At 42.5% G+C, this 24,869-nt stretch overlaps 1 protein-coding gene and 1 long non-coding RNA gene across 2 annotated transcripts; one reads left to right on the top strand and one right to left on the bottom strand.

Annotated features, from left to right (window-relative positions):
• Nucleotides 1-1,077: 1,077 nt before the first annotated feature.
• Nucleotides 1,078-15,859, bottom strand: BRI3BP (BRI3 binding protein). Its single transcript, XM_074285895.1, has 3 exons — nucleotides 15,574-15,859; nucleotides 8,544-8,646; nucleotides 1,078-5,734 (listed from the first exon to the last, which is right to left on the bottom strand). The coding sequence occupies exons 1-3, from the start codon at nucleotides 15,778-15,780 to the stop codon at nucleotides 5,277-5,279; spliced, it is 768 nt and encodes a 255-aa protein (XP_074141996.1). The 5' UTR covers nucleotides 15,781-15,859; the 3' UTR covers nucleotides 1,078-5,276.
• On the top strand, nucleotides 14,803-22,768 carry LOC141554297 (uncharacterized). The gene is made up of 2 exons (XR_012485834.1): nucleotides 14,803-14,941; nucleotides 22,409-22,768. It is a non-coding gene; the product is annotated as an uncharacterized LOC141554297 (long non-coding RNA).
• The last annotated feature ends 2,101 nt before the right edge of the window (nucleotides 22,769-24,869 follow it).

The following is a 24,869-nucleotide window of genomic DNA, read 5'->3' as shown; positions in this document are numbered from 1 at the left end:
TCATCATACCCAAGATAAAGCATGGGGGCTTCAAAAATAATCATTGCAGGGAAGTTAGCTGGGGGAGTGGATAGAGCACTAGCCCTGGAGTTGGACCTCAGACGCCTGAGATTTTTTGATTGGTGTGTAATTTGGATTTAAGCAAGGCAGAGTTGCATGGTTATCAGCCTCAGTCTTTCTTTTAGAGTCCCCATTGTTCATTGGCAAGACAGAGTCTGGATGGCTGGCCATGACTCTCAAGATGCAGGGGATGTCCGTGGATATCTTCGATGGCCAAACAAGCCCACAACACCTGCTTCACACCTGCCATCAGAACAAATTGTTCTCATCCACCCATTCCACCAAGAGAAGTCTTTACATACCTGGGGTAGACACCCCCTGCCAAATCACCATAGGGTCTGAGACCCTTTGGTCACTCTCAACCTGCTTTAGCTCATCTGCCAAAATGATTTACCGGGATGTGGCCACCATGAATGCTGTTTTCTTAGAACTACAACTTGAAACTTACTAGATGTATGACTCTGGGCAAGTCACACACAAACAAAAATCATCACCACCATCGCCAAACAACCCCCTCCATTTGGATGAAAGTCTCCTGGGTTATGCTAGTGTGTTCTTTATAAAGCAAAAACATTCCCTCTTTCTTTGTTACTAAAAAAGGAGTGTTCCTTTCATGTCCAAGAGGTGAAGTGATACACATCATACCCGCACAGATGTACAAGCAGAATGGAGTAGGTGGCCAAAACATCAGAGACTGGGGACTGAAATGTCAAGGTGGAGGCAGCTTGGACAGAAATCAGATGTTAGTTGGTAGTGGTAAAAAGGAAGTATGTAGAGGCCCAAAATATTTAATACACATTTCCCATATTTAAGGGCCATTCCATGACTTATTAAATGTTGATTAGAATTTGGAAATCCCACACCTGAACAAACAATACATCCCATGCACTTCAAAAGAACTGATGGATCTTCTCACCATCCAATAAGTTAGCAGTGAGTAAAAGAACTCAAGGTCCCCACAGACAAACTTATGTAAATGTAATCAGCAAAGGCATTTAGGAAATCCTTACAACAAAATTATGGTAAACATTTATTAAGCTTTAATTTTCACGATATCTTGTTTCGGTTCTGAAATCAGCCTACAAATATTTCACTACATTAACATCAATCTGGTGATCATTTAATAAATAAAGGAATGTATATATATATCTATATATACCTTTGTAAAAATAAGTTTGATATATTTAGGATTCCCAACAATGACAGCAGTAGACCTGATTCCCCAAGGGTCACATGCCTTGAGTCTTTACACATATCACTAGCAACAAATCAAGTTGTTTTACAGGAAAAAACAAAAACAAAACAAAAGCAAAAACAAAAAAAACTCACAATTTTTACAAACTTAAATACTAGCTAAATCTGCAATCTGGTATAGGAAACAATATGAAATCACTAATATCAGTGCTGACAACTGGTGTCATACTAAAAGACACAATTTCCAGTTAGAAATAGGGCAAACAAGGATGACTGTTTCATTGGATGTTGAAGGGTGCTAATTGACATCACCATCACGAGAATTCAATGAAACACTGGATTCAAGAAATTTAACACATGCGGTTAATTAAGTTGACATTACAGTAAAACCTTTATATTTTTTAAAATAGACGTTAAACATATGGTCAATAACTCCATTAGCTGCCAAATATAGAGAACTGGTATATAATGCAAACCACAGTCAGAAACACAGCCGTTCGAAAAGCCTAAATTGGTACCAGTCTATATTCCACAGGACAGGGCATCGACAAGGCATTTAATAGCAAAACAGTCAGAAGAATGCAATATTCAGGAACAAGGCTGATTTATACCAGATACTATACAGCAAACTGATTGACATCCAATACCAATTAAAAGCACTGTATCACATCCAGAAAAGAGAAAGAATTCCATTATCTATAGATAAGAGGCAGAGGTGTGAAATTTACAAACTGCCTCCCAAACAAGGTACTTTTGTACAACTGTGACATATTACAATGTACACCCATATCGTAGGAGCTTTTAACCCTAACACTTTGTAAGATAACAGCTGAATTTAGTTAGATCAGCCAGTTTCAAAATTCACCAATAAGTATGAACCAGCAAGAGAGATATCCTTTTTCTCAAGGTTTGTTTAAGTAAGGGGTGGGGAATTGAGGATCAGGGGAACATCAGACTGAGCAGAAATGAAGTAATTAAAGTTTACCTCTGACCTTTCTAAGAGCAAGGCAAAGCTCACATTTGGGAAATCCTGTTGCAAAAAGGCAGATTTACTACTCCCCACCCACATCAATGGGATTGGGGTTGGAACCTAAAGCAGGAAGGAGCTTCGAGTCTAGAGGGAAGTTGAGGAAACAGCAACAGAACTTTGTATGGAAAAATATATTTCAACACATCAAGACATCATGTGCACACAATGGGACAAGCCAAAATTTGCATTGATGAAAACAAAATTTCTCATTCACATGTTCAGCATAGCAACTTAAGAGATTCTATCAAGATGGACAGTTTGCATTTATTTTATTCAAAATTACTATTCTTAGTAAATAGCCATCATGATATAGATATAGTGGGGAAATTAATACTGATTAATTTTCTGTGTTCAGTTTATACTTATAATAGCATCATAGTATTCATTAGAACCTATCATGAGAAGTATTGCTTTGTATTATTATCCTACAGCATTTAAGATATACAAAACATTGTTCAAGGTATGAGACACATGGTACAAAAATATATTTTTCCACATACAAAAGGGTGAGCTCAAAAGAAAAGATTGGGGGCATGGGGCAGAGGGGAGTGGCCATATAATATCAGCTTTCATCCCACTGAAGATCTCTACAAAAGCCCTCTAGTAGATGAAAACAAGCCTGGACCAAATTTTGTTCAAGGTTTATATGCAGTATCTTCAATGTGAAAGTGTCTGTCACTAGCATCCAGGCTTCTGACTGGTTTTAAAAACATCAACAAACCTTTAAGAATGTTATCACCAGTTAAAGATTCTTCATTTAAAAAGAGAAAGGCATCTTCCCTACCTGTATATTAAATAGTATAAAATTATACACAGATAAACTTCCATAGGAAAATCAAGCATGAATCTCATACTTTTTGTGACTCGGAGGAATGGTCCCCAATCCAGACTTAGGGTTTTTAGCCCTTGGTTCTATTTTCAGGGCATTTTCTCTCTCACAGACATGCTTATTCCCACGTATGTATGTGTACAAGTGCGTGCGTGCATACACACACATACACACACACCCTGTGTCCTTCAAATTTGCTAAAAAGTCAACCTCTTTTCCTTCTCTGGTCTTGTTCTTTGTCCAGCAAGATACTTCTCATGTGTTTACAACTTTTCAAAAATTAAGAATAGAGAAACTAATTCCACTCCAGGAAAAAAATTTAAAGTACATAAACCAACCAACAGTAACAACAAAAAAAGACTTAGAACTTGAGACAAATTGTAGATGACACACAGCATATTCATGTGTCCTATTATAGGAAAGAAACTTAAAAACAGTTATCTACAACAGTAATTCCAAAAAGTAATTTGGGGAGGGTCCTGCCACTTAAGCTAGAATGAGAATGACTCCCTCTTCCCCCTGAGCTCAGCTCCCAGAGATATTAGAAGTATACACCGGGCTGAAAAATCATGAGCTAGCATCTTGAGTTGACACTATTGGAACTATTTCAATCCAGAAAATACATGTTGCTCCAGGACCCATAAAGATAAACTGAATTGACTACTTCCCGAATCAACAGGGAACCAATCAAAGCAGTCTTGTGTTCCATTGTGTGCAACTTAAAAATAGTAGTTTCATAAAATTCTCCAAAAAATGCTTTTCCAAATGCTTGGAAAGAAAAAAAAGTAAAAATCAGATGAGGTTAAATTCTTGGTTCTCCAAATTATGACTGGACTCTTGAAAGGTTTCTGCTCCTATCAACTCTCCTCAGCCCAGTCAAATTTCCACTTAGTGGTAAGATGGGGAAACCAAATACTCTGGTGCTAAAGGAGGGAATCAGCAAGCAAACATTTCCTGCCCCTCAAGATCTGAATTAGCTTCTCACACACTTCCCCAAAGGTTCTTCTTTTGTTCCAGCAGATTTCACTCTCATAAGCCCAGGAAGGTACCAACTGACAAACCAAAACTCCCTTCCCAGAGCAAGCACCCTCAAATCCTGTGAGGATTTCCAAGCTACAGCCCTGTGGTAACTTCCCCAAAGATTGCCAAAAATGAGGACACCACAGACTTCTGGCAAAAAGCACCTAGAGATTCTACGATTTAAAATGTTAAGAATAAAACCCGCAGAGTGCTTATTGCTGCCCAATGGTCCTGAGAGGATGCTTAAACTTCCCAGTTGTTCTAGCTGCTGTTTTTTTTTTTTTGTTTTTTTTTTTCTTTCAGAGACCATGAGTGGGTCCTGAGTCAAGCCGAGGCTTCCTAACATGGAAGCCTTTAAAAGAGGGTTATCACAAGACCTGCCTGTTGAGAGCCATCTTACAACCAAACTTCAGACTCTAAAGCCCAAAAATATCTGCCTGATGTTGGATTTTTACTTTCTTTGGAGGAAAATTCCTAGTTTCAAGTATGACAAAATACAGAACAAATCCCAGGCCTGCTTGCAAAAATGGATCCTTCATTTAAAAGACTTGAGAAAATAAAAATTAAAATAAATTTTTTAAAAGTAGATTTGAATGGGGCAACTGTAAAAATTACATCTGTTGGCCTGAACTCAAAAAGTTTTCCATTTGTTTGACATCTGATAACTCAACTATAGACCCCTGGCCCCAAAGCTTACAATTTAAAAATGCAAACCTTTATATGTGGAACCCACGGTATCTTTTTAGAGCTGTGAAAACAAATGCTTGAGATTATTCCTCTAAAATGCCAAATTCACATAATCTTCTCCTTCTTAATAAACTTGACTCAATCTGCCTTTATAAAAACCTTACAAAATATGTCTTTAAATACTTGAAAAAAGTAATTGTATGTACTATGCATGGATAAATTTTTAGTATACAGCTAATGTGGTTTTGATCATTTGAAAAAATATTTTTTTTACACAACTAATGCTTGTCAGGGTGTCTGTGTTCTAGATAAGTTATTTTAAAATTCTTCTCAGCCTAAAATTGAAATGTGGTCCAATAACCTCACAATGTGCCATTTTGTTGCTTTGTAACTTTTAGTAAGATAGTGCTTTTTGATTTTCCAAGAGCTGGTGAAAGGTGATTAACCTGGCTTGTCTCATTTGTCACTGTCTCGATCAATGCCTTCGAGCACTCGGGAGAGGCGGATGTTGAGTAGTCTGATCTGGCTGTCAAGGTGGTCAATCTTCTCCTCCAAGCTGTGGCTTCCCAGGCTGAGATTGGAGCTGCCGCTGCCTCCACTGGTGCCTCCGCTCCTCCAGTAGAAGCCCACAGGGCCCGTCATAAAGTAAATGGCAACCACTAAGCAGAGGGGCAGGACTGCCTGCTCAGGCTCTCCCTCATACTTCTGTAGGATGTATACACAGGAGAGAGCAAACAGGGTGACCCTTACAACCCAGAAGAAGCGACCAAACAGGACGTGCAAGAGATAGAAAAGAAATCCCAGGAAGAGAGATAAGAACCAGTAGGCCAGGAGGACAGCACCAACCAACAGCAGAGCACGGGTGGGGTTGTTAGCCACAGCTGCGGGGCTAAAATAATGTGTCAGGTTCGAGGCTGAAAAACAGGGAGAAGGAAAAAAGAGTGAATTACCTACAAAGGACTAGTGGACCCTCAAAATTCAAATGTGGACACAGACAAGATGGGTACAATGCTCAATACCAGCAGTTATGGAACCTCAGAGCAAATCCCCTCCAAAGAACTCCCACTTCCCCTCTGTAGCTCCGTCAGGAAGGGGCTAAATCTCAGGCTCAGAGGCAGGAATCCCAGGATGCTAACTGACTGCCTTACTCTCATTCTGACGACTTGTTATGGGGGAACTCCCAGGGCTATGACGAGCACAGTCCAAACTTGCCCCATTACTGACTGGTAACAGGGTAAGAGAGAAGGTACGTGGTCATGGCCCACAGTTAGAAACCTTCTGCAGGAAGCCTTTCCTGATCCCTCTTAATTCTGATGCCTTCCCCCATTGGTAGTTTCCTAATTATCCCATCTGCAACTTGTACATAGTTGTCTGCCTGTGAGCTCCTTGAGGACACACTGTCCTTTGCCTCGGCCTTTGTGCCTGGCACAAAACAGACGCTTAATAAATGCTGACTGAAAGCATCTGGGGAAGGATTCACATTCACACTAGGACCAACATTACACCATGTCTCCATGCCCTGCTAGCCTTTGACCATGGGGAAAACATGATCAACCTGGTTAACAAGTCAATCCCACTGTGATGTAATATGATATAAAAAACATATATTGTATTTGTGCCCGCATGTGGGGCAGCTAGGAAATACCACAGTGCACAAAGTACCAAGCCTGGAGGCTTGTCTTCCTGAGCTCAAATCTAGCCTCGGACTCTTACTAACTGGTTGATCCTGGACAGGTCACTTCACTCTGTTTACCTCAGTTTCCTTGTTTGTAAAATGACTGGAGAAGAAAATGGCAAACCTCTCCAGTATCTTTGCCAAGAGAACTACAAATGGGGTCAAGAACCGTTGGACACCATGAACAACTGTATCTACATACACACATCTACACACACACACACACACACACACACACACACACACACACACACACACACACACCCCTGTTAGGTGTTTCAGTATATTTGATTATCTCAGTTTCTTCATCTGCAAAACAGGGACATTAACTACAGAATAGACTATGAAGGGTTGCTGGATCATGTGCCACAATATAAAGAATGCTCATTGCAGGGCAGCTAGGTGGCACAGCGGATAGAGCTCCAGACCTTAAGTCAGGAGGACTTGAGTTCAAATCTGATCTCAGACACTTAGTACTTCCTGTGTGACCCTGGGAAAGTCACTTAACCTCAAATGCCTCAGGAAAAAAAAATGGTCCTTGCATAAGGACAATGTACACAAGCCACATTTATTAACTGGGATTCTCAGAGCACAAAATAATGGCAGAGCAGGAGGAGATAACAAGCAGATGGCAGAAAGCTGTCCTAGAATGAAAACTCCCTAGAGATTCATCTGGGTGAGATTAGAAGTCTCTGGGCCTAGGACTGTGGACCCCCTTCCTTTCCTCTAATATCTTAATGAGAGGGCAGGTTTTCACAGGTGTGAAAACTGAAGCACAAAGGGACCAGTGGGGCCCCTAGGTCTCGGAGTCTGATAACTCATTTCTCAGTGGCTGCTCGATAAGGAAGCAGACGCTGTTCCCTGAAGGGTAAGGCAGTTGCTGCCCTGTCACATGCAATCTCTTGTAATCAGGTTGGTTCTTCAGGGCTTGCTGGAAGCGATTTCATAATTTGGGGAGATGGTAAACACAGACTCTACACAGGATTGCAGGAAATTGCTGTATCTGGGTTGTCTCCTAAGAGTTGCTATTAAAAGTCCTGGGGGAAAAGGGGTGGCCAAAAGTAATCCCTGGATGAGCTAGGCTGCTCTTCTCAGGGATTTGCTGGTGACTATTAAGGAGGGAGTCAAACCTATGTCAGAGCAGCCAGCCCTCAGTCATTCATCGGCCACTGTCCAAAAAGTGAGCCTTTCTATTATGTGCTGGGCACCAGAGGTACAAAGACAAGAAGAAACATTTGTCCCCTCAAGAAGCCTGCATCCTCTACACATGAGGAGATATGTCAGTAAGTTTTTAGAGGGATACAGCCAGGCAGGCAGGCACTGTGATAACTGGCAGCATCCAGGAAGGGAGCTAGTGGATTCCAGTCATGGATGAGGAAGAGTAGGTGTTGAGTGCCTGGGAGGAAGAGGGTGAAATTGGTGTAGACAGTCATAGTGAAAAGCAGGTCACCAAGAACTTTAAATGCCATCTGAAGGAGTCTGTCTTTTATATATAGGAAGGATAATGAAGCTTCTTGAGCAGAGAGAGGAATGACAGGGAAAGACAAGACCCCCTAGCTGGGGAAATGTCAGTTTGTTGGCAGTGTGGAGGGCAAAGAGGCAAGAGTATGCAGGTGGGAAGGCTAATGAGGCAGTTTTGGCACAAGTTCAAGTGAGGGGTACCAAGGACTTGAAATGCAGCCCAGGCCCAGTTACTGGTCCCTAATACCCCCATCCCCCCAAAAGGGTGCAAAGCAAATAGATATACCAGCTACAGACAGACGGATGGCAAAATGAAAGGGGCTGACAATCGGACAGTTCATCAGGAGACCCCTTCCCAGGCCCGTCCCTCGACTGGTGTTAAACGACAGAGTGTCTCTGCTTCTCCCCCTACAGAAGGGAAACCATAATACCACTTACCACTTGGTGGAAGTATCATAAGCCATGTAAGATGAACAAGCTATGAATGTGATCAGAGGGAGCCAATGCTCCAGAATACTCAAGTATTCTATACTCTCCCTGACCCACTGAAAATGGACAGTTACTGGAAAAGTTGGCACTCTACCTACCGTCAATTCCAAGAACATCCAGCAGATCGGTCCAGAGTCTCCACAGTGTGTCCACTAAAACATCCACTCCATTTACAAATCTCTCAGTTAACCTGGAGAAAAACTACAAAAGCCAAAAGATAAAGTTAATAAAGAATTCCATAAATTCCCTTCTCCAATATCTTCTAAGACTGGCCACAGGGCAGATTATATGAACTTCTGTTCCTTGCCAAGATAAAAAGGAGTTACAGAAATGTTTGAGGGAAGACAGACTATAAAAAAGTCTTATGGAGGTTAGGCCAGAAGTAAATAACCACAAAACCCTGGCTCAGACCACATGGGAGGCTGGAAAGGGGAGAGGGTAAAGACAGAAGAAGCTATTCTTCAGTGTGTACTTTAGGGAAGAATCATCTGTCCAAAGCTTAACTATAACCTAAGGCCACTTAACGATTTTGAAGTAATCAGTTCCCTTGCCCTAACATCCTGCTTTGCTTGTGTAGAGCACGAGCTGGTCAATCTGGAAGATGTAATAATGAGACAGAGAAACTGAAGGATTCTAAGTTCTTATGCTAAATAAAGCCACGGGGCTGACACTATTATCAGTCTAAGACAAGGGTTCTCAAACTTTGGCCGAGGGCCGGATGTGGCCGCCAGGTTAAGGCAAATGGGCTGAGGGGCGGAGACAGAGTTTTTGTTTTTACCATAGTCTGGCCCTCCAACAGTCTGAGGGACAGTGAACTGGCCCCCTATTTAAAAAGTTTGAGGATTACTAAGACATTGGTTGGATTGTATTCCTTTGGAAAAGGAAGAAAAGGGAAAAGAGGAAGAATGTAGCCACTTTGAAGGAAACTTGGCACCCTTTAAAACCACATTCAGTAAACTGGAAAAACATTTTTACAGTTAAAGGTTCTGATAAAGGCCTCATTTCCAAAATATATAGAGAACTGACTCTATAAGAAACCAAGCCATTCTCCAATTGATAAATGGCCAAAGGATATGAACAGACAATTTTCAGATGAAGAAATTGAAACTATTTGTAGCCACATGAAAAGGTGTTCCAAATCATTATTGATCAGTGAAATGCAAATTAAGACAACTCTGAGATACCACTACACACCTGTTAGATTGGCTAAAGTGACAGGAAAAGATAATGACGACCATTGGAGGGGATATGCGGAAATCTGGGACACTGATGCATTGTTGGTGTAGCTGTGAACTGATCCAACCATCCTGGAGAACAATTTGGAACTATACTCAAAAAGTTATCAAACTGTGTATACCCTTTGACCCAGCTGTGTTTCTACTGGGCTTATATCCCAAAGAGATCTTAAAGGAGGGAAAGGGACTCATATGTGCAAAAATGTTTGTGGCAGCCCTTTTCATAGTGGCAAGAAACTGGAAATTGAATGGATGTCCACCAATTGGAGAATGGCTGAGTAAATTATGGTATATGAATGTTATGGAATATTATTGTTCTGTAAGAAATGACCAGTAGGATGACTACAGAGAGACTTGCATGAACTGATGCTAAATGAAAGGAACAGAACCAGATCATTCAAAAATACTAAATGAGGATCAATTCTTATGGAAGTGGCTATCTTTGGCAATGAGGGGATTCAAAACAGTTTCAATTGATCAGTGATGAACAGAACCAACTACATCCAGCAAAAGAACACTGGCAAATGAGTGTGGACCACAGCAAAGCATTTGCATTTTTTCTGTTGTTCTTCGCTTGTATTTTTGTTTTTATTCCCAGGTTATTTTTACATTCTTTCTGAATCCGATTTTTCTTGTGCAACAAGATAACTGTATAAATATGTACATATTGTATTTAACATATGCTTTTAACATGTTTAAATATGGCACTGCCTGCCATCTAGGGGAGGGGGTGGAGGGAAGGAGGGGAAAAGTTGGAACAGAAGTGTTTGCAAGGGTTATTGTTGAAAAATTACCCATGCATATGTTTTGTCAATAAAAAGCTATAATAATAATAATAAAAATAAGATTATGTGATGATCAACTATGATAGACTTAGCTCTTCTTAGCAATGTAGTGTTCTAAGATGATTCCAATAGACTTGGAATGGAAAATGCCATCCACAACTAGAGAGAGAACTATGGAGACTCAATGCAGATAGAAGCATATTCTTTTCACCTTTTTTCTTTCTCGTGGTTTTTCTCTTTCTTGCTGATTTTTTTTGCAACATAACTAGTATGAAAATATGTTTACAATGATTCTATATGTATAACCTATATCAGAGTGCCTGTTTTGCAAAACTGAAAGTTGAAAACTATCTTTACATGTAATTGGAAAAAATAAAATGCTGTTAAGTGGGGAAAAAAAACAAACAAACAAAAAAACCTACATTCAGAACATCCAGGACCATATTGTCATCTTCAAATAAATCATATCTATCTCCAAGAACAATCATCTGAAATCATATGAAAAATCCAGGATGGGCCAATGTATGGACAGCCTGGTAGCCAAAACCAAATTTGGTGAGAGAGGGGGTAAGTAGCCCAGCAGAATCCAAGAAGCTCACCTTTTTCTCAGAAGGAATGGTACAATTCTTGAGAGTGATATATTAGTCAGGAAAAAGGTAACTTGAGCTCAACCAAACTGAGAGAAAGTGTAAGGATCCTTTAAATGAGCAGCCACAGCACAATAGGAGATTGAGTGCCCCAGAAGTAATCTCTGTGGATATTAGGAATGCCCTGTGGGTGGGATCCTGGCCATATTGAGTTAGCTTCGTAATGGGTGACGGCTCTCTTGCTGGTTAGCTGTGTGTGTGACCTCACAGGACCTTTATAAGCCCACTGCAGGCAGCAAGTTGCTCTCTTTAACCTGGCTCCCTAGCCTGGGATAGCCGAGCCGAGGTGATGGATAGCAGAGAGAGGTAAGGAATTTGGTAGTGAACAAGTGAACCTTCAGACCAGGTGTTCACTAGGGAGCTAACAAGTCAGGGCATTATGTGAATAGGTATAATAAAGGCTTTTAAGATTACATGTGGCTATTCTTGAGTGTGCTACTGGAACTACTATTCAAGAAATTGTGGCCAGAGACCTTTGAAGGCCTCAGAGGAGGGGAGCTGGGTAGAGTTGACATTGCAAAGGTCAGTGGTCAAAGGTACTCTGTTGGGCCTAGGACAGACGGTAATAGTAACTGCCAGGAGAGCATATTACAAGAAAGAAGAAACAATGTCTCCTCAGCAATAACTTTAGAGAGAAAGGACTGGCAAAAAAAAAAAAAAAAAAAAAAAAAAAAAAAAATCAACTCATAAAAAACAAATATCTGAAAGGGGGCTTGCTGTGTGGAACATGAATTAGATTTCTCTTATTTCACCAAGAAAAATTTAGAAGCCCACAGGGAAGATGGGGGTGAAGGAAGATCCTCAAAAAGGGAAAACTTTCTAAAAATTAGAGTTATTGTGCTATGAGAAACATGTGAGGAAGTCACAAAGTCCATAAAAATGGACTGATGCAAGATGAGATGAGCCTAACAGCCTATCTATAACATAAATGGAAAGAAAAACAAAGAATTCTTCCAGCTGTAATGAACAAACCTGAGCCCAAGAGATGTGAATATGTATCTCCCTCCCCTTCTTTGTTAAGGCAGAACAAAAGGGATGGCTTCTGTGTCTACTGTCAGACTCAACTGAGTATGTTAGTTTTTGCTGACTTGTATTTTGTAATTTAAATTTTTTTTTCTCAGATCCAAATTCCTCCAACCCCATCTTCCACCAATTATGAAGGCAAGAAATACCAAGATTCATTGTTTTATATATATGAAAACCTGCCTTTAAAAAAAGTTAACAGCATTTATGCTTTAACATTTACAAAGTATGAACTATTTTCTTAAAGTAGAACATCAGCTGCCTCACAAGGCAATGAAGAGTTTCCCCTCATTGGAAAGCTCTCAAGCAAATGAGGGATAACCATGGTTATAGGAATGTTGTAGAAATCATTTTTGTTCAAACTAACGCACCATCTTCTTTCCTGGTAGACTTGAATTGTTTGGTAGGGGTTGCTTTCTTATAACTTCTTGAGAACACTAGAACTTCCTGGTGAATGTTAACCTCTTCAAAATTATCTAAGGTACAATCTGAACCTGGATTCAACCATCTGAGACCAGAAATCTAAAGCAACCAAGCTTGTCAAGTCACTGCCAGGGGGCGATTTGGGCCCCACCTCACCACAATCCATCATCATGCAGCCTGGGCCCCTTGTAACCTGGGACAGCTGTCACCATCTCTCCCAGAAAATTGCAGGTATAATGAGGCACAGAAGGGGGACCCACCTCTGCTAGCCCTGAAGGCAAACCTTCCTTATGAGCTTGGGAAGAACAGAACAGATATTTGCTCATCACACAGGGGCCTGTCCAAAGCTCTCCTCCCTCTCCCAGTGCTTTTGCTTCCCCTTCAGCTCATGACTCCTACAACCCTGAAGGCAGAAGCAGAGCTTTAAGAACACCTACCTATAATGTTCTTTCCTTACAAATAAAGAATCCCAGACTCAAAGAGACTTGTTTGAGGTCACTGAGGCAAGTAAACAGCAAGTACACTCTATCCAAGCCCATCAGGTTGTCCTGGGCTTTTAGTATGGTTCATGCTGGCTCCCTTTCAATGCCCTCTTCCCTCTGCCTGAGATGCCCTCCCTCATAGTTCAGGGTCCCTGCATGGAGCCCTCAGATCTCTTAGGGCCACATGCTTTTTTCTGTATCTGGACTCCTCCAGCACTGCATGTGCCCCATTTTTTTTTTGTCTCACTTGTCTTCCAGGGCCATTTCATGTACACAACGTGGGTTCTCCAGCTAGATCACAAGCTCCCTGAGCATGGAACCCAAGGCTGTGCTTATTTATGCTACCCTTATTTATACCAGCAGCTAAGACTTTTATATTATTTACTTTGCATCAGGAAGTATGTTAAGCATTTTACAATTATCCCATTTGATCCTCACATAAACTCAGAACAATAGGAGCTATTCTTATCCCCATTTTACAGATGAGGAAACGAAGGTTAACAGCAGTAAAATGACTTACCCGGGGTCATAGACTAAAGCTAGATTTGAACTCAGATCTACCGGACTCCAGCCCCAGATCTGTTACACAGCAGCCCAATAGTGTACCTCAAGGTCCTTTTTGGAAGGGAGGGGGGAGAAATCACAAGAGGTCAGAGCTGGACAGCAATGACTCTGGCTCAAACAAAGAACTAAAATGTTCCTATCAGTCCCAGAGCTATACACATACCCATGACTGCCATAAGGTATTCTGCAACATTGTATACATTATCTCCTTAGAGAGTTGTCTCATTAGTTACCCCCATTTGAGAAGGGGGTTAAGTGTCTTGCTCCATTTCACACAGTCTGAAATACGGAATTCCAACTTGGTTCTTCCTGTTGGGCCCAGGGCTCCTGTGAGCTTTTGTATCATGCCCTTCTATTAACTTTTCCTCACGTCACTAAGCAAGGCAATCTTACTAAAGATCCATTCAGCGAGCCTTACTGGAAAGCTCAGGGATCTACTGGCATCTATATCCTCCCCTTCCCCCCAATATTCAAAATGGATCGGAAAACCAAATGAGGAAAAGATAGGACTTTCTGCTTATACTCTGAACCTCAATTTTATGAAAAGAGGGGATTGTACTTAGCACTTTCTAAAGATCCTTGTTCAATCAAATCCAAAAAGGTCCAAAAAAGAAGCACAACCCAGTCCTGTCCTCAAGGAGCGTACAATTGAATACTCTTAAGTATATAGGACACCTTCAAGACTCAAAGCCTCCTTTCAGTATCTGGTAACGTCTTTTTACATGTAGCTGATACAAATCCTCGTGAGACAAACTAATAAGGTTTAACGAACACGAGCTCCCTATTTTCTCTACTATGTTGAGGTCCCCTAGGCTGGAAATCCAAAAACTACATTATACCAGAGATAAAACCCAAGTTTTATTCGCAGACTATTTCTCCTAGATTAGGATAGGATGGCTACAAAAAATACATATTCCCAACAAGGTCATTTGTTGAAAGAGTCGCTCCCCCCAATCTTTTAGTAAATGCTTAAAAAAAAAAAAAAACCCGACAAGGGGCTGGTTTGGAATTTCTTCCCTTCTCTAACTTTGACCCACAGGTTCTCCCCAATCTTCCAGTTCCTTTGAGAATTCAAAGGGAGTCAACAACTTTTATTCTTAGAATCAGTCTAAATATCTACCACTTTGGGGGGGGGGGGGATGCACAGGCGTTGGGAGAGGTAGAATGCAATTAAGATGCAGAGGTCATTACTTCTGGGAACGCGGCCAGCATCAGCAACTGCCTCAACTGTCTGCAGAGATGCTAATCACGCCCTGCCCCATAAACCTTCAGCCCTTCCCCAGCGCTCCTGGGGACAGGAGGCGCCTCTAGTGTAATAGCTCAGTTTGGAAGGACAGGTAAATGTGGGGGCACGTGGAGCGCGGGGTCAGGAAGGAGCGCCAAGGACGCGCGGTGCCCGCGCCGCCCGCGCTGCTCCGTTTCCCGGGGAGGGGGCTGGGGCTCAGCGGTGGCAGGGCGGACACCCCGACGGAGACTAATAGGTGGTGCTTGCGTTAGGGGCTGGGAGTTTGGGGGAGGGGAGGTCAGTCCACTTAAGAGAAGTCCTTTCTTCCTGCATGGGGGGGAGGGGACCACTCCGGGCGCCGCCAAGGCCGAGGCGGGAAGGGCCGGCAGGCAGCCTTCCCTAAGGGTCTCCCAAGGCCGGGGCAGCAGAGCCCAAGGAGAAGGCCTCGGGGTGGGGGATCTGTAAGCGCGCAGGATGGCCAGAGAGGGAGCCCAAGGGACCCACGGGCCACAGCGCCCTGCGTTCTCAGCCCCGGGCCGGGAGAGAGATGGGGGCAGAGGAGAAGTTGGAGAGGGAAGCCGTGCACCCCTCCAACCCCCAAGCGGGCCACGCTGCTGCTCCCCCACGCCCGAGGACCTGCCACTCCCGGCTACCCCCCCCCCCCGCGTGCCCAGCCTCCGTCCGTGGGCGAGGACGCGCGGGGGCAAGGTGACCCTGCGGCGGCGCCCCGGGGCGCGCGCCCACCTTCTGCACGGCTCGCACGTTGTCCTCCCCGCACAGGCTGCTGACGCTCTGGTAGACGCCGCTGGCCGCGCGGCGGAACGTGTTCTGCTTGTCGGCGCGACCCCGCGCGGCTCGCGCGCCGGGCCCGGGCAGCTCGGCCAGCAGCAGCAGCAGCAGCAGCGGCAGCAGCGCCCGGAGCCGTGCGGGAGGCCCGGCGCGTGCGCCCATCGTCCGTCCCGTCAGCTCGGCGAGCCCCGACGGCCCCGGCGCGGCCTCCTGCGCTCCCGCTCCCGCTCCCGCCGCCGCCGCCCGGACGCTCTGCCGGGCTCCCGCCTGCGCCGCCGCCGCCGCGCTCCTTCCGCTTCCGCAGGCCGCGCAGCGCCCCCGGCGGCCGCCGCCGCCGCCGCACGCCCCGCCCCCGGACCGGCCCCCGTCCCGCCCCTGCGCGCGCCCACAGACCCACGGCGTTGGTGGGAGAGAGCCCGAGCCGGGCGGGGAGAGGGGCCCGGGGCCTGGGGCCCGCATCAGTCCGTGCACCCTTCCATCCTCCCTCCTTCCCTCTGTCTCCTTCCTCCCTTCCGGTCTCTCCCTTCCTTCTTCCATCCTTCCTCCCTTCATCCATCTTCTTCTTTTCGCCCCAGGGTGTACAGCAGACACGACAGTTAATCGTTTTCACACATCGCTGCTAGTGCTTTCAGCTACTCGTACTAATTTGCACAGGGGTCTCTCCTCCGAGCCATTCTAATTCCCTCCTCCCCTCCTCTCTCCCTTCTTCCTCTCATCATCCATCTTCCTCCCTTCCCAGGTGTACTGGAGAGGGGCTGCAGAGAGCGTTTTTATTCATCGTTTTCAGACGTCGCTGCCAGTGCTTTCCTCCTAAGATTTGTCTCCATTTTCTCCTGTTTGTTGCTAATAACTTGCCAGGGGTCTTTCCTCCGTGCCGCCCTTCCCCCATTAAACTGTGAGCTTTGTGAGGGCAGGAGCTTTTTTCCTTTCTTTGCATCCCCAGAGTTTAGCTCAAGGCTTGGCACATAGTAGGTTCTCAACCAATGTTTATTAATTTGCATGTTGTCTTCCATATGAGAGAGTGAGGTTGCTGAGAGTAGAGACCGGGCTCTGCCATGTGTGAATCCCTAGTCCTCAGCAGTGTCAACTAATGACCCCCTTCTACAGGCAGCCTTTCCCCAACCCTTTTAATTGTAGTGTCTTCCTTGCTTAATTACAGGCTCCTCCGGGGAGCCTTTCCCGATCTCTTGGATTGTTTGTGCTCTCTCCCCACCAGATTATTTTGTATTTACTTTGTATATATTTATCTGCACGTGTTATATACCACTGTGTGCCCCGAGACAGAAGCTCTTTTGAAGATAGGAGTTTTTATTTTTGCCTGGAAAGCTCAGGCACAATTCCCTGCACACAGTAGTAAGTAGTGACTTGGTAAGAGTTTTTAATTAAATCAAAGGCTATAACAGAAGCTCACAAACTCTGGTAGGATCTGTCAAACTAGAAATGTTGCTGTAGGGCAGGAAGGATCCTCAGGACAACTCTGATCTGAGATGCAGAGAGGTGAAATAACTCAGCCAAAGTGAACCCAGACCCTGCAGCTTCCAATGCACTTCCACACACTACCCTGGGCACTGCTGAGCAATAAACAGCCTCCCTAGGAGCACGGAAACTCCTTGGCAGCCCGGCCAGATCGATGCATTGATGAGAAATGAAAGGCGCAAGGAACTCAGATCTGTGTTAATGGAAGGAGTTTTCACCCAGATGAAACCACTAATCCTCGGAATATTGGAGTATAAATGCATTAGTATCTATCTCCTGGCAGAGGTGAAGGACTCCATTTAAAAAGGAGAAATACATTTCAGGGCAAGATCAATGCAGAGATTTGTTTTGTTTGACTATGTGTATTTGTTGGAAAGGCTCTTTTTTTCCTTTATTCCACCCCTGGGGAGGTAGGAAGGATTAGGGGAGAAAATAAAAGCTTTTTCTTTGAAAAGAATTAATTAGAAAATGCAAGTGCATTGGAGGCTTGCTATTGTGTCGCCCGGAAGGTTTTGTGTGGGAAGAGATTCTGAAAGACCAATTTAATGGGGCTTTAAAAGATGAGTAAGGACAAAAGAGGTAGGGAGGCATGGGGAGGAGGGCTTTTGAGGCTGAGATTAGCAAAGACCCAGATGTGGGAGAGGCATAAAACCGAAAGTTGGGCTGAAGCACAGAGTGTATTGGGGGGAGGAGGGGCAACATGGAATCAAGCTTGGAAGGGTGGAAAGCTACAGATTGGGGAGGACCTTAAAGGTCAAAGGCAACTACTAGAGCAAAGGAATGACCCAGCCAGATCTTTGGGAAAATTTTTCTGGCAGCAATACAAAAGAGAGTTGAAAGGGAAGAGAAAGGAAGCAGGAAAGCGGATTGAGAGGCTTTTACGAGAGTCCAAGTGGGTAGTAATGGAAACCTGTCCCAGGACGGGGGTTCCAGCTGACCCTAGAGCAAGCTTCCAATGGAGGACCCCGATATGCTAGTCATTATTTTGTTAACAGGCTGCCCACCTCCTGATATAAAGGTGGACTCAGAAGGCACAATAGGACACATTTCTTTGAGTACAGCCAATGGGGAAATTTGTCTTGAGTTTTGTGTTATTGTGTTTCTCATATTCTCGAGGTTGGAGTGGGGGGGATAAGAAAGCAGATCTTGATTGATTAAAACAAAATATTAAAAAAAAATCAAGCGGGAATGTGTTATATGTTATTAACTTGGATTGACACTGAGCCGAACTTTTACATACAAATACGATACAAAGACAAAAGTGAAACGGTATCTGCCCTCAGGGTAGCTTACTTATTCTAGGAAACCTCACACTAGGGTCTAAGTAGATGCACATATATGCATAGAAATACAAGGTAATTGAGGTAATTAGGGGCAGCTAGGTGGTGTGGTGGATAGAGCACCAGCTCTGAATTCTTAAGGACCCAAGTTCAAATTTGACTTCAGACATTTAACACTTCCTAGCTTGTGTGACTCTGGGCAAATCACTTAACTCCAACTGGCTCAGCAAAAATGAAGAAGAAATATATTTATTATTTAGGATTATTATTATTATTTATTATGATTATGATTATTTAGGAAGACACTAACATCTGAGGATTTTAGGAAAGGACCCAAGTTGGCTTTGCAGATAGGGAGGAATCTATTCCAAACATGGGGATAACTTGTACAAAAAAAGAAAGAAAGAAAAAAGAAAGAAGGCAGGGAATGAGAGGCTATGTGTCAAAAACAGCAAGAAGGCCCCTTGGCTGGGCCATAAGGTTTTCCATGCAATAGATTTTTTGTCAGATTTTTTTATGACCCCATTTGGGGTTTTCTCGGAAGGATTTGACATTTCCTTCTCCAACTCATTTTACAGATGAGGAGACTGAGGCAAACAGTGTAAAGTGACTTGTCCAGGGTCACAAGGGCAGTAAGCATCCCACTCCAAAGGAGTTGGTGTTCTTTTCACCATTTAGAGCAGTGGTCCTCAAACTTTTTAAATAGGGGGCCAGTTCACTGTTCCTCAAGACTGTTGGAGGTTGGACTATAGTCAAAACAAAAGCTCACACTCTGTCTCCGCCCCTCAGCCCATTTGCCATAACCTGGCAGGCCGCATGTCCTCATTGGGCTGCATCTGGCCCGAGGGCTGTAGTTTGAGAACCCCTGATTTAGAGGATAGTTCAGGAAGGCTTAAGATTTGTGTCAAGAAGGGAAACTCTTGCAATCGTCCAGGTGAGAGGTGGTGAGGAGGGAGCATGAGTGGAGAGAGCATATATGGAGATGGTTTTGACAAGATAACGACTGATTAGATGCATGAGATGAGGGAGACTTGAGAAGGCAGTCAAAAATGACTTCTCTGTGTGGTAGTGATAGGCAAGTGTTCTGAAAAGATGAATGAAAAATGGCATTTCTGAAGATCCAGGTTCTTCGTGTTTAATTATCTTACTCATTTCTAAGAAAAATGAGCAAAGGAGAAAGTGAGTCATCAGTAAAATGTATGATTCATTCAGTAATTATAGGGCAATTGATAGAGACATTGAATATTTCAAATTTCTTGCTTACTGATAACTGAAAAACTGATAGTCATCTTTGACAAAATGATATTTAAGGGGAAGGGGAGCTGTTTCCTTTACTGAAACTGTTCCCTTTAAGATTATCACTCTGAAACTGTGTTCCCTTTTGATCTGTGATCCCTTTTGGAGTCTTCCCCCAGATAAGTTATCATTCAGGGATGCCAGATCCCTTGATTCAATTAGAAGTCTTGGTCAAAAAGCACCCCTTTGAAGTGTTGTGAATTCTAATAGGAGATCTGGGCTGGATACTGATAAGCATCTAGGCCTGAGAACTTGACTTCCTTTTCAACCTGAAGCCTCAAGACTCCTTTTAAAGAGCAAGTTTCTAAACTCACTCCTTGCAGAAGGTCCAAAGCAGCTTGCTCTGCTTCTAGGACCCTACCTGATGAGAAGGCTTTCTCTTCTCAGTGTCACCCTCCATTTCCCTGCCAGGACCTTGCAGAATGTCCAAAGCCGCTTGCTAGGACCTGTCTGCTGAGAGGACATTCTTTTCTTAGTGTCGGCCTCCATTTCCCTAATAAGACTTTGCCACTATAGAAGTCAGTCTCTTGGCAAAACTGGCTAACAATGAACTTTCATTTTTGCCAGTTAATAATTCGAGTTTATGAATTCTTTCATGAATAACCTGCACCAATCATAAGGGGATTTTAACAACTCTCTTATTGCCACAAACCTCATCAATATTACTACTTACTTAAACTGTAAGGTTTTTCTTACATCAACTACAAAGGAGTAGAAGGGGGGGGGGGGAAAGCCTAGTTAAGGGATCAGCCTGACAAGTATCCTGAAGCAAGCTATGTTGTAATTTAAACATATTAATGTTTTGAAATGGAGAATGGAGAAAGACAAGAAGAAAAAGCAAGAGCTATCAGGAAGAACACTGTCAATCAATCTAAAATGGCATCTATGGTTCCAGATTCTCTGGAGAAGCAATTTTTAAAAATGGTTCCTGTTTTTGTAATAAAATTAATATAAATTTAAATATTTTTAAAAATGACTTACTGAATAAGAAATTTAAAATTTCATTTTAGAATTATAAGCTCACTCAAATCAAACAGGCCTGAGCTTCCAAATTATGGGAACTTGACCGTTCCATGAACTCTGTATATTTTTGACACTAGATGCTGGGAACTAGCCATTCCTAGAGATGTTTGTGCTCCAGAGAAGAGTGGCTCCCTCCCTGGGCATAGACAATTAATAAAGAACTGTCAAGATACAGACGATATGGAACGAGTCAACTAGTGAAGCCCTCCTGTACCCCGCACCTGCACAGATGTATGTGCCAAACCCTTATATAATTTTTTTGGCAAAAAGCCTTCTTTGTCTAAAGAGGGTATATAAGGTTGAGTGTCCTATACCTCCACTGAGTCTCATCCGTGGGAAGGATGCTTCGCCCGGAAAAATCTATACACAACTCAAGTTGAGAAGGCTGAAAAAGAGGGGCTCCCAGCTGTTTGATGATCTTGCGGGTTCCCTTGAGTTGGTGATGTATTCTCTTCCTCTATCTGCTATAATTGTCATATTGTTAATTGTTCTTATTTCTATTTTTTTAAGCAAATCTAAACTATCTATACTTTGTCTTATTTAATTAAAACTTTTATACTTTTACTTTTTAACTGAGCTTGAGAGCGTCATTTATAGGAGCGAGTCCGAACTTTCCTTTAATATCACAATACACTTACCTAAGTGACTAGAATGATATGAATACCTATATTACAGAAGGACAGAAAAGGAATAAATTCTGGGGTGAAGATAGTAAATTTTGTTTCAGACATGGCTAATAGATAGGGAGCTGAAAAGGATCTCACAGGTCATCTTGTTCAATCCCTTCACTACACAGAGGAGGAAACTGAGGCTTCAAAACATGATGTGACAGGCCAGGAATCATAGACAGCATCTCTAGCAACATTTGAGAAAAACCTTACTAACTATACATGACACCACTTGATATTGTTCAGGAGCGTTCCTCTTCGTGACCTTGGAACCATATTGTACCAACACTGTCCATGGGGTTTGTTGGCAAAAACAACCAGTGTGATTTGCCATTTTCTTTTCCCATATTACACCATCTAAATGCCTCCAAATTCAGAGTATCCCCTCTAGCTATACCCATTTAAAACATGCCCAACTGTATACTGGAGATCCTTGTAGACCTGGCCTCCTGGGTGAAATCTTATTTTCTTCCAATGCTTTGCTTGATACACTGGAAGGCAGAAAATCTGAGTCCTAGTCCTCACCATGTTTTTTTCCCCTTCTTCTACTCCAGTTTCCTTTTCTTCTTTCTAAGACAGTGAGTTCTTTTCACTTTTTTTGGTGTGGGGTATGTTGGGATGAGTCAGGATCCTGTGATTTTACCCATTTCACACCAGGAAACTCTGGTTATGAAATATCCTTCCAGCCCTGAGCAGATTAGCATTAGATCAATTAGTTTAGATTAATTCATCTCAAATCTTAAAAGAGAGCTGTTTGAGGCGCCCCAAGATCAGCTAGGTGACTTGCTAGTGGTTTGAGCTACTGTGTATCAGAGATAGGAATTGATTCATCCTCTCTCAAATGAAGCTAACTTTTTTTTGCTAGCCTTAGAGATTTATGCAAATTAATTTCCTTTAACTGAGTACATACTTAATAAATATAGAATCAGAAAAAAATAGAAATAATAAAACCTTCCTGTTCTCCCTCACAGTTGTTTTGAGAAACATAACATTGTTTTATTTCATTTGTGAGGAAGAGATGATAGAAATAATTGTTTCATTTTACAGATAGGAAAACTGAAGGCTGGAATCTCATAAGGATCCTGGGACTGGAAACCAAGGATAAACTGGATACTATTGTTCCTGGTGAAAAGAAGACAGCAGACCTAGACTGAATCCCCTGCCCTAACTTAACATTGTGACTTTGGGCTAGTAACAACTCTAGGACTCATCTTCCTTCCTTACAGATTACATTGTTTCCCAGAGCATTTCCAAAAAACAACCAAACTGTTATCTTGTTTTTAAATTTACAAGACAAGGTCTCTAGGACTCATCTTCCTTAGAGACTACATTGTCTCCAAGAGCATTTCCAAAAAAAACCCCCCAGTTATCTTGTTTTTAAATTAAAAAGCATTAAATTAACAATAATTTCATGTCTGAAATTTTTTTTTTAAAAAAGAACAAAAAAACCTTGTAGTAAATATCCATAGTGAAGGCAAAGTAATTCTCATATTGGCCATGTCCAAAAATATATGTCCAGTCTACATTTTGAAGTCATCACTTCTCTGTCAAGAGGTTGTTAGCATACTTCATCATCCATTCTCTGGAATCATAGTCTTCATTGTACTGATTACAGTACCTAAGTTTTTTAAAGTTGTTTTCCATTACAGTATTGCTATTGTATAAATCGGCTTCTGCTCAGTTCACTCTGCATCAGATTATACAAGTCTTCTCAGGATTTTCTTGTTGTGCCACAGTTCCCTTTTATTGTCCTGACTCAGTTTGCCTAATTGTCCCACCTCAATTTTCCTAAATTGTTCTGCCTCAGTTTCTCTGAATTGTTCTGCTTCAATCCCCTTGGTTGCAACCCCTCCCCCCCTCTTTGGTTCATTAAGACTGATATACAAACTGCATACCCTTTGATCCAGTAGCGTTACTACTGGACTTATATCCCAAAGAGATTTTTAAAGAAGGGAAAGGGACCTGTATGTGCAAGAATGTTCGTGGCAGCCCTTTGTGTAGTGGCAAGGAACTGGAAACTGATTGGATGCCCATCGCTTGGAGAATGGCTGAATAAATTGTGGTATATGAATATTATGGAATATTATTGTTCTGTAAGAAACGACCAGCAGGGTGATTTCAGAAAGGCCTGAAGGGACTTCCAAGAACGGATGCTGAGTGAAATGAGCAGGACCAGGAGATCATTATGTACTTCAACAACAATACTATATGATGATCAATTCTGATGGACGAGGCCTTCTCCAATAATGAGATGAGCCAAATCAGTTCCAATAGAGCAGTAATGAACTGAACCAGCTACATCCAGGGAAGGAACTCTGGGAGATGACTATGAACCACTACCTAGAATTCCCAATCCCTATATTTTTGTCTGCCTACATTTTTTATTTCCTTCACAGGCTAATTGTACACTGTTTCAAAGTCCAATTCTTTTTGTACAGCAAAATAACTGTTTGGACATGTATACATATATTATATTTAAATATACTTTAACATATTTAACATGTACTGGTCAACCTGCCATCTGGGGGAGGGCGTGGGGGAAGGAGGGGAAAGATTAAAACAAAAGGTTTTGCAATTGTCAGTGCTGGAAAATTACCTATGCATAAAATTTTTGTTAAAATTAATTAATTAACTAGTTAATTAATTAAAAAATAAGGAGGGGTGGAAGACTGATATACCTCAGAGCTACTTACTCTAAGGTTATAAATTGTCAATGTGTAAATTCAAGATAAGGGGGAGTTCAGACTTCCTGGCTCCTAACTTCTCCTAAATCATCAAGAATTTATGGTCCTACCCCCCATTCTGTCATTGTTCTTCTTTATCTCAATTTATCGGAATGTCCTGTCAGAATGGGATTGATAGTCCCTTCTGGCGATCAGTGCTCTGACTCCGCCCCTGCCTTGGTCTAGCGGAGCCATGTGTGTATATATACTTCAAGGGAAACACACATTAGTTGCTGGATGCTGTGGACATCAGCCATGGGAACATCATGCCCCCAGCACAATCTTTCCCTTCCAAATAAAATATTAAAAACTTCTAATCTCTATCTTGCTTCAGTTTCTCCAACATTACACTCTGAAACCCTAGCATGCCCCTGAGGCTGAAATAATATTCTATTACATCCATATGCCATAATTTGTTGGCCATTTCTCTAATTTATGGAAAGCTAGGTAGCACAGTGGATAGCGCGCTGACGCTGGATCGCCTTCTTGAATTCAAATCTGACCTCAGACATTTAGTGGCTCTATGATCCTAGACCCATTTTCTCATCTGTAAAATGAACTAGAAAAGGAAATATACTTCAGCATCTGCACCAAGAAAACCCTAAACGGGGTTAACAATAGTTAGACACAACAACAACTAAACAACCCCTCTTTCCCCTAGTTTCTAGCACTTTGTGACTACAAAAAAGAGCTGCTATAAATATACTTAGACATTTAAGACCTTTAACTCCTGCTTGGATTTCTTTGGGGTACAGGCCTAGTAGTGTTTGTTATAGCTGGGACAA

The sequence above is a fragment of the Sminthopsis crassicaudata genome, chromosome 1 (assembly GCF_048593235.1).
Source record: "Sminthopsis crassicaudata isolate SCR6 chromosome 1, ASM4859323v1, whole genome shotgun sequence".
NCBI classification, from domain to species: domain Eukaryota; kingdom Metazoa; phylum Chordata; class Mammalia; order Dasyuromorphia; family Dasyuridae; genus Sminthopsis; species Sminthopsis crassicaudata.
The sequence above is the reverse complement of the archived record's forward strand: the minus strand, read 5'-3'. Positions and strand labels throughout refer to the sequence as shown.

Coding starts and splice junctions, on each gene's coding strand:
- BRI3BP (XM_074285895.1), bottom strand. CDS start 15,780: ATGGGCGCACGCGCCGGGCCTCCCGCACGGCTCCGGGCGCTGCTGCCG. Junction 8,647..15,573: donor ACGTGCGAGCCGTGCAGAAG/GTGGGCGCGCGC, acceptor TGGCTTTTGTAG/TTTTTCTCCAGGTTAACTGA. Junction 5,735..8,543: donor GGATGTTCTTGGAATTGACG/GTAGGTAGAGTG, acceptor CCTGTTTTTCAG/CCTCGAACCTGACACATTAT.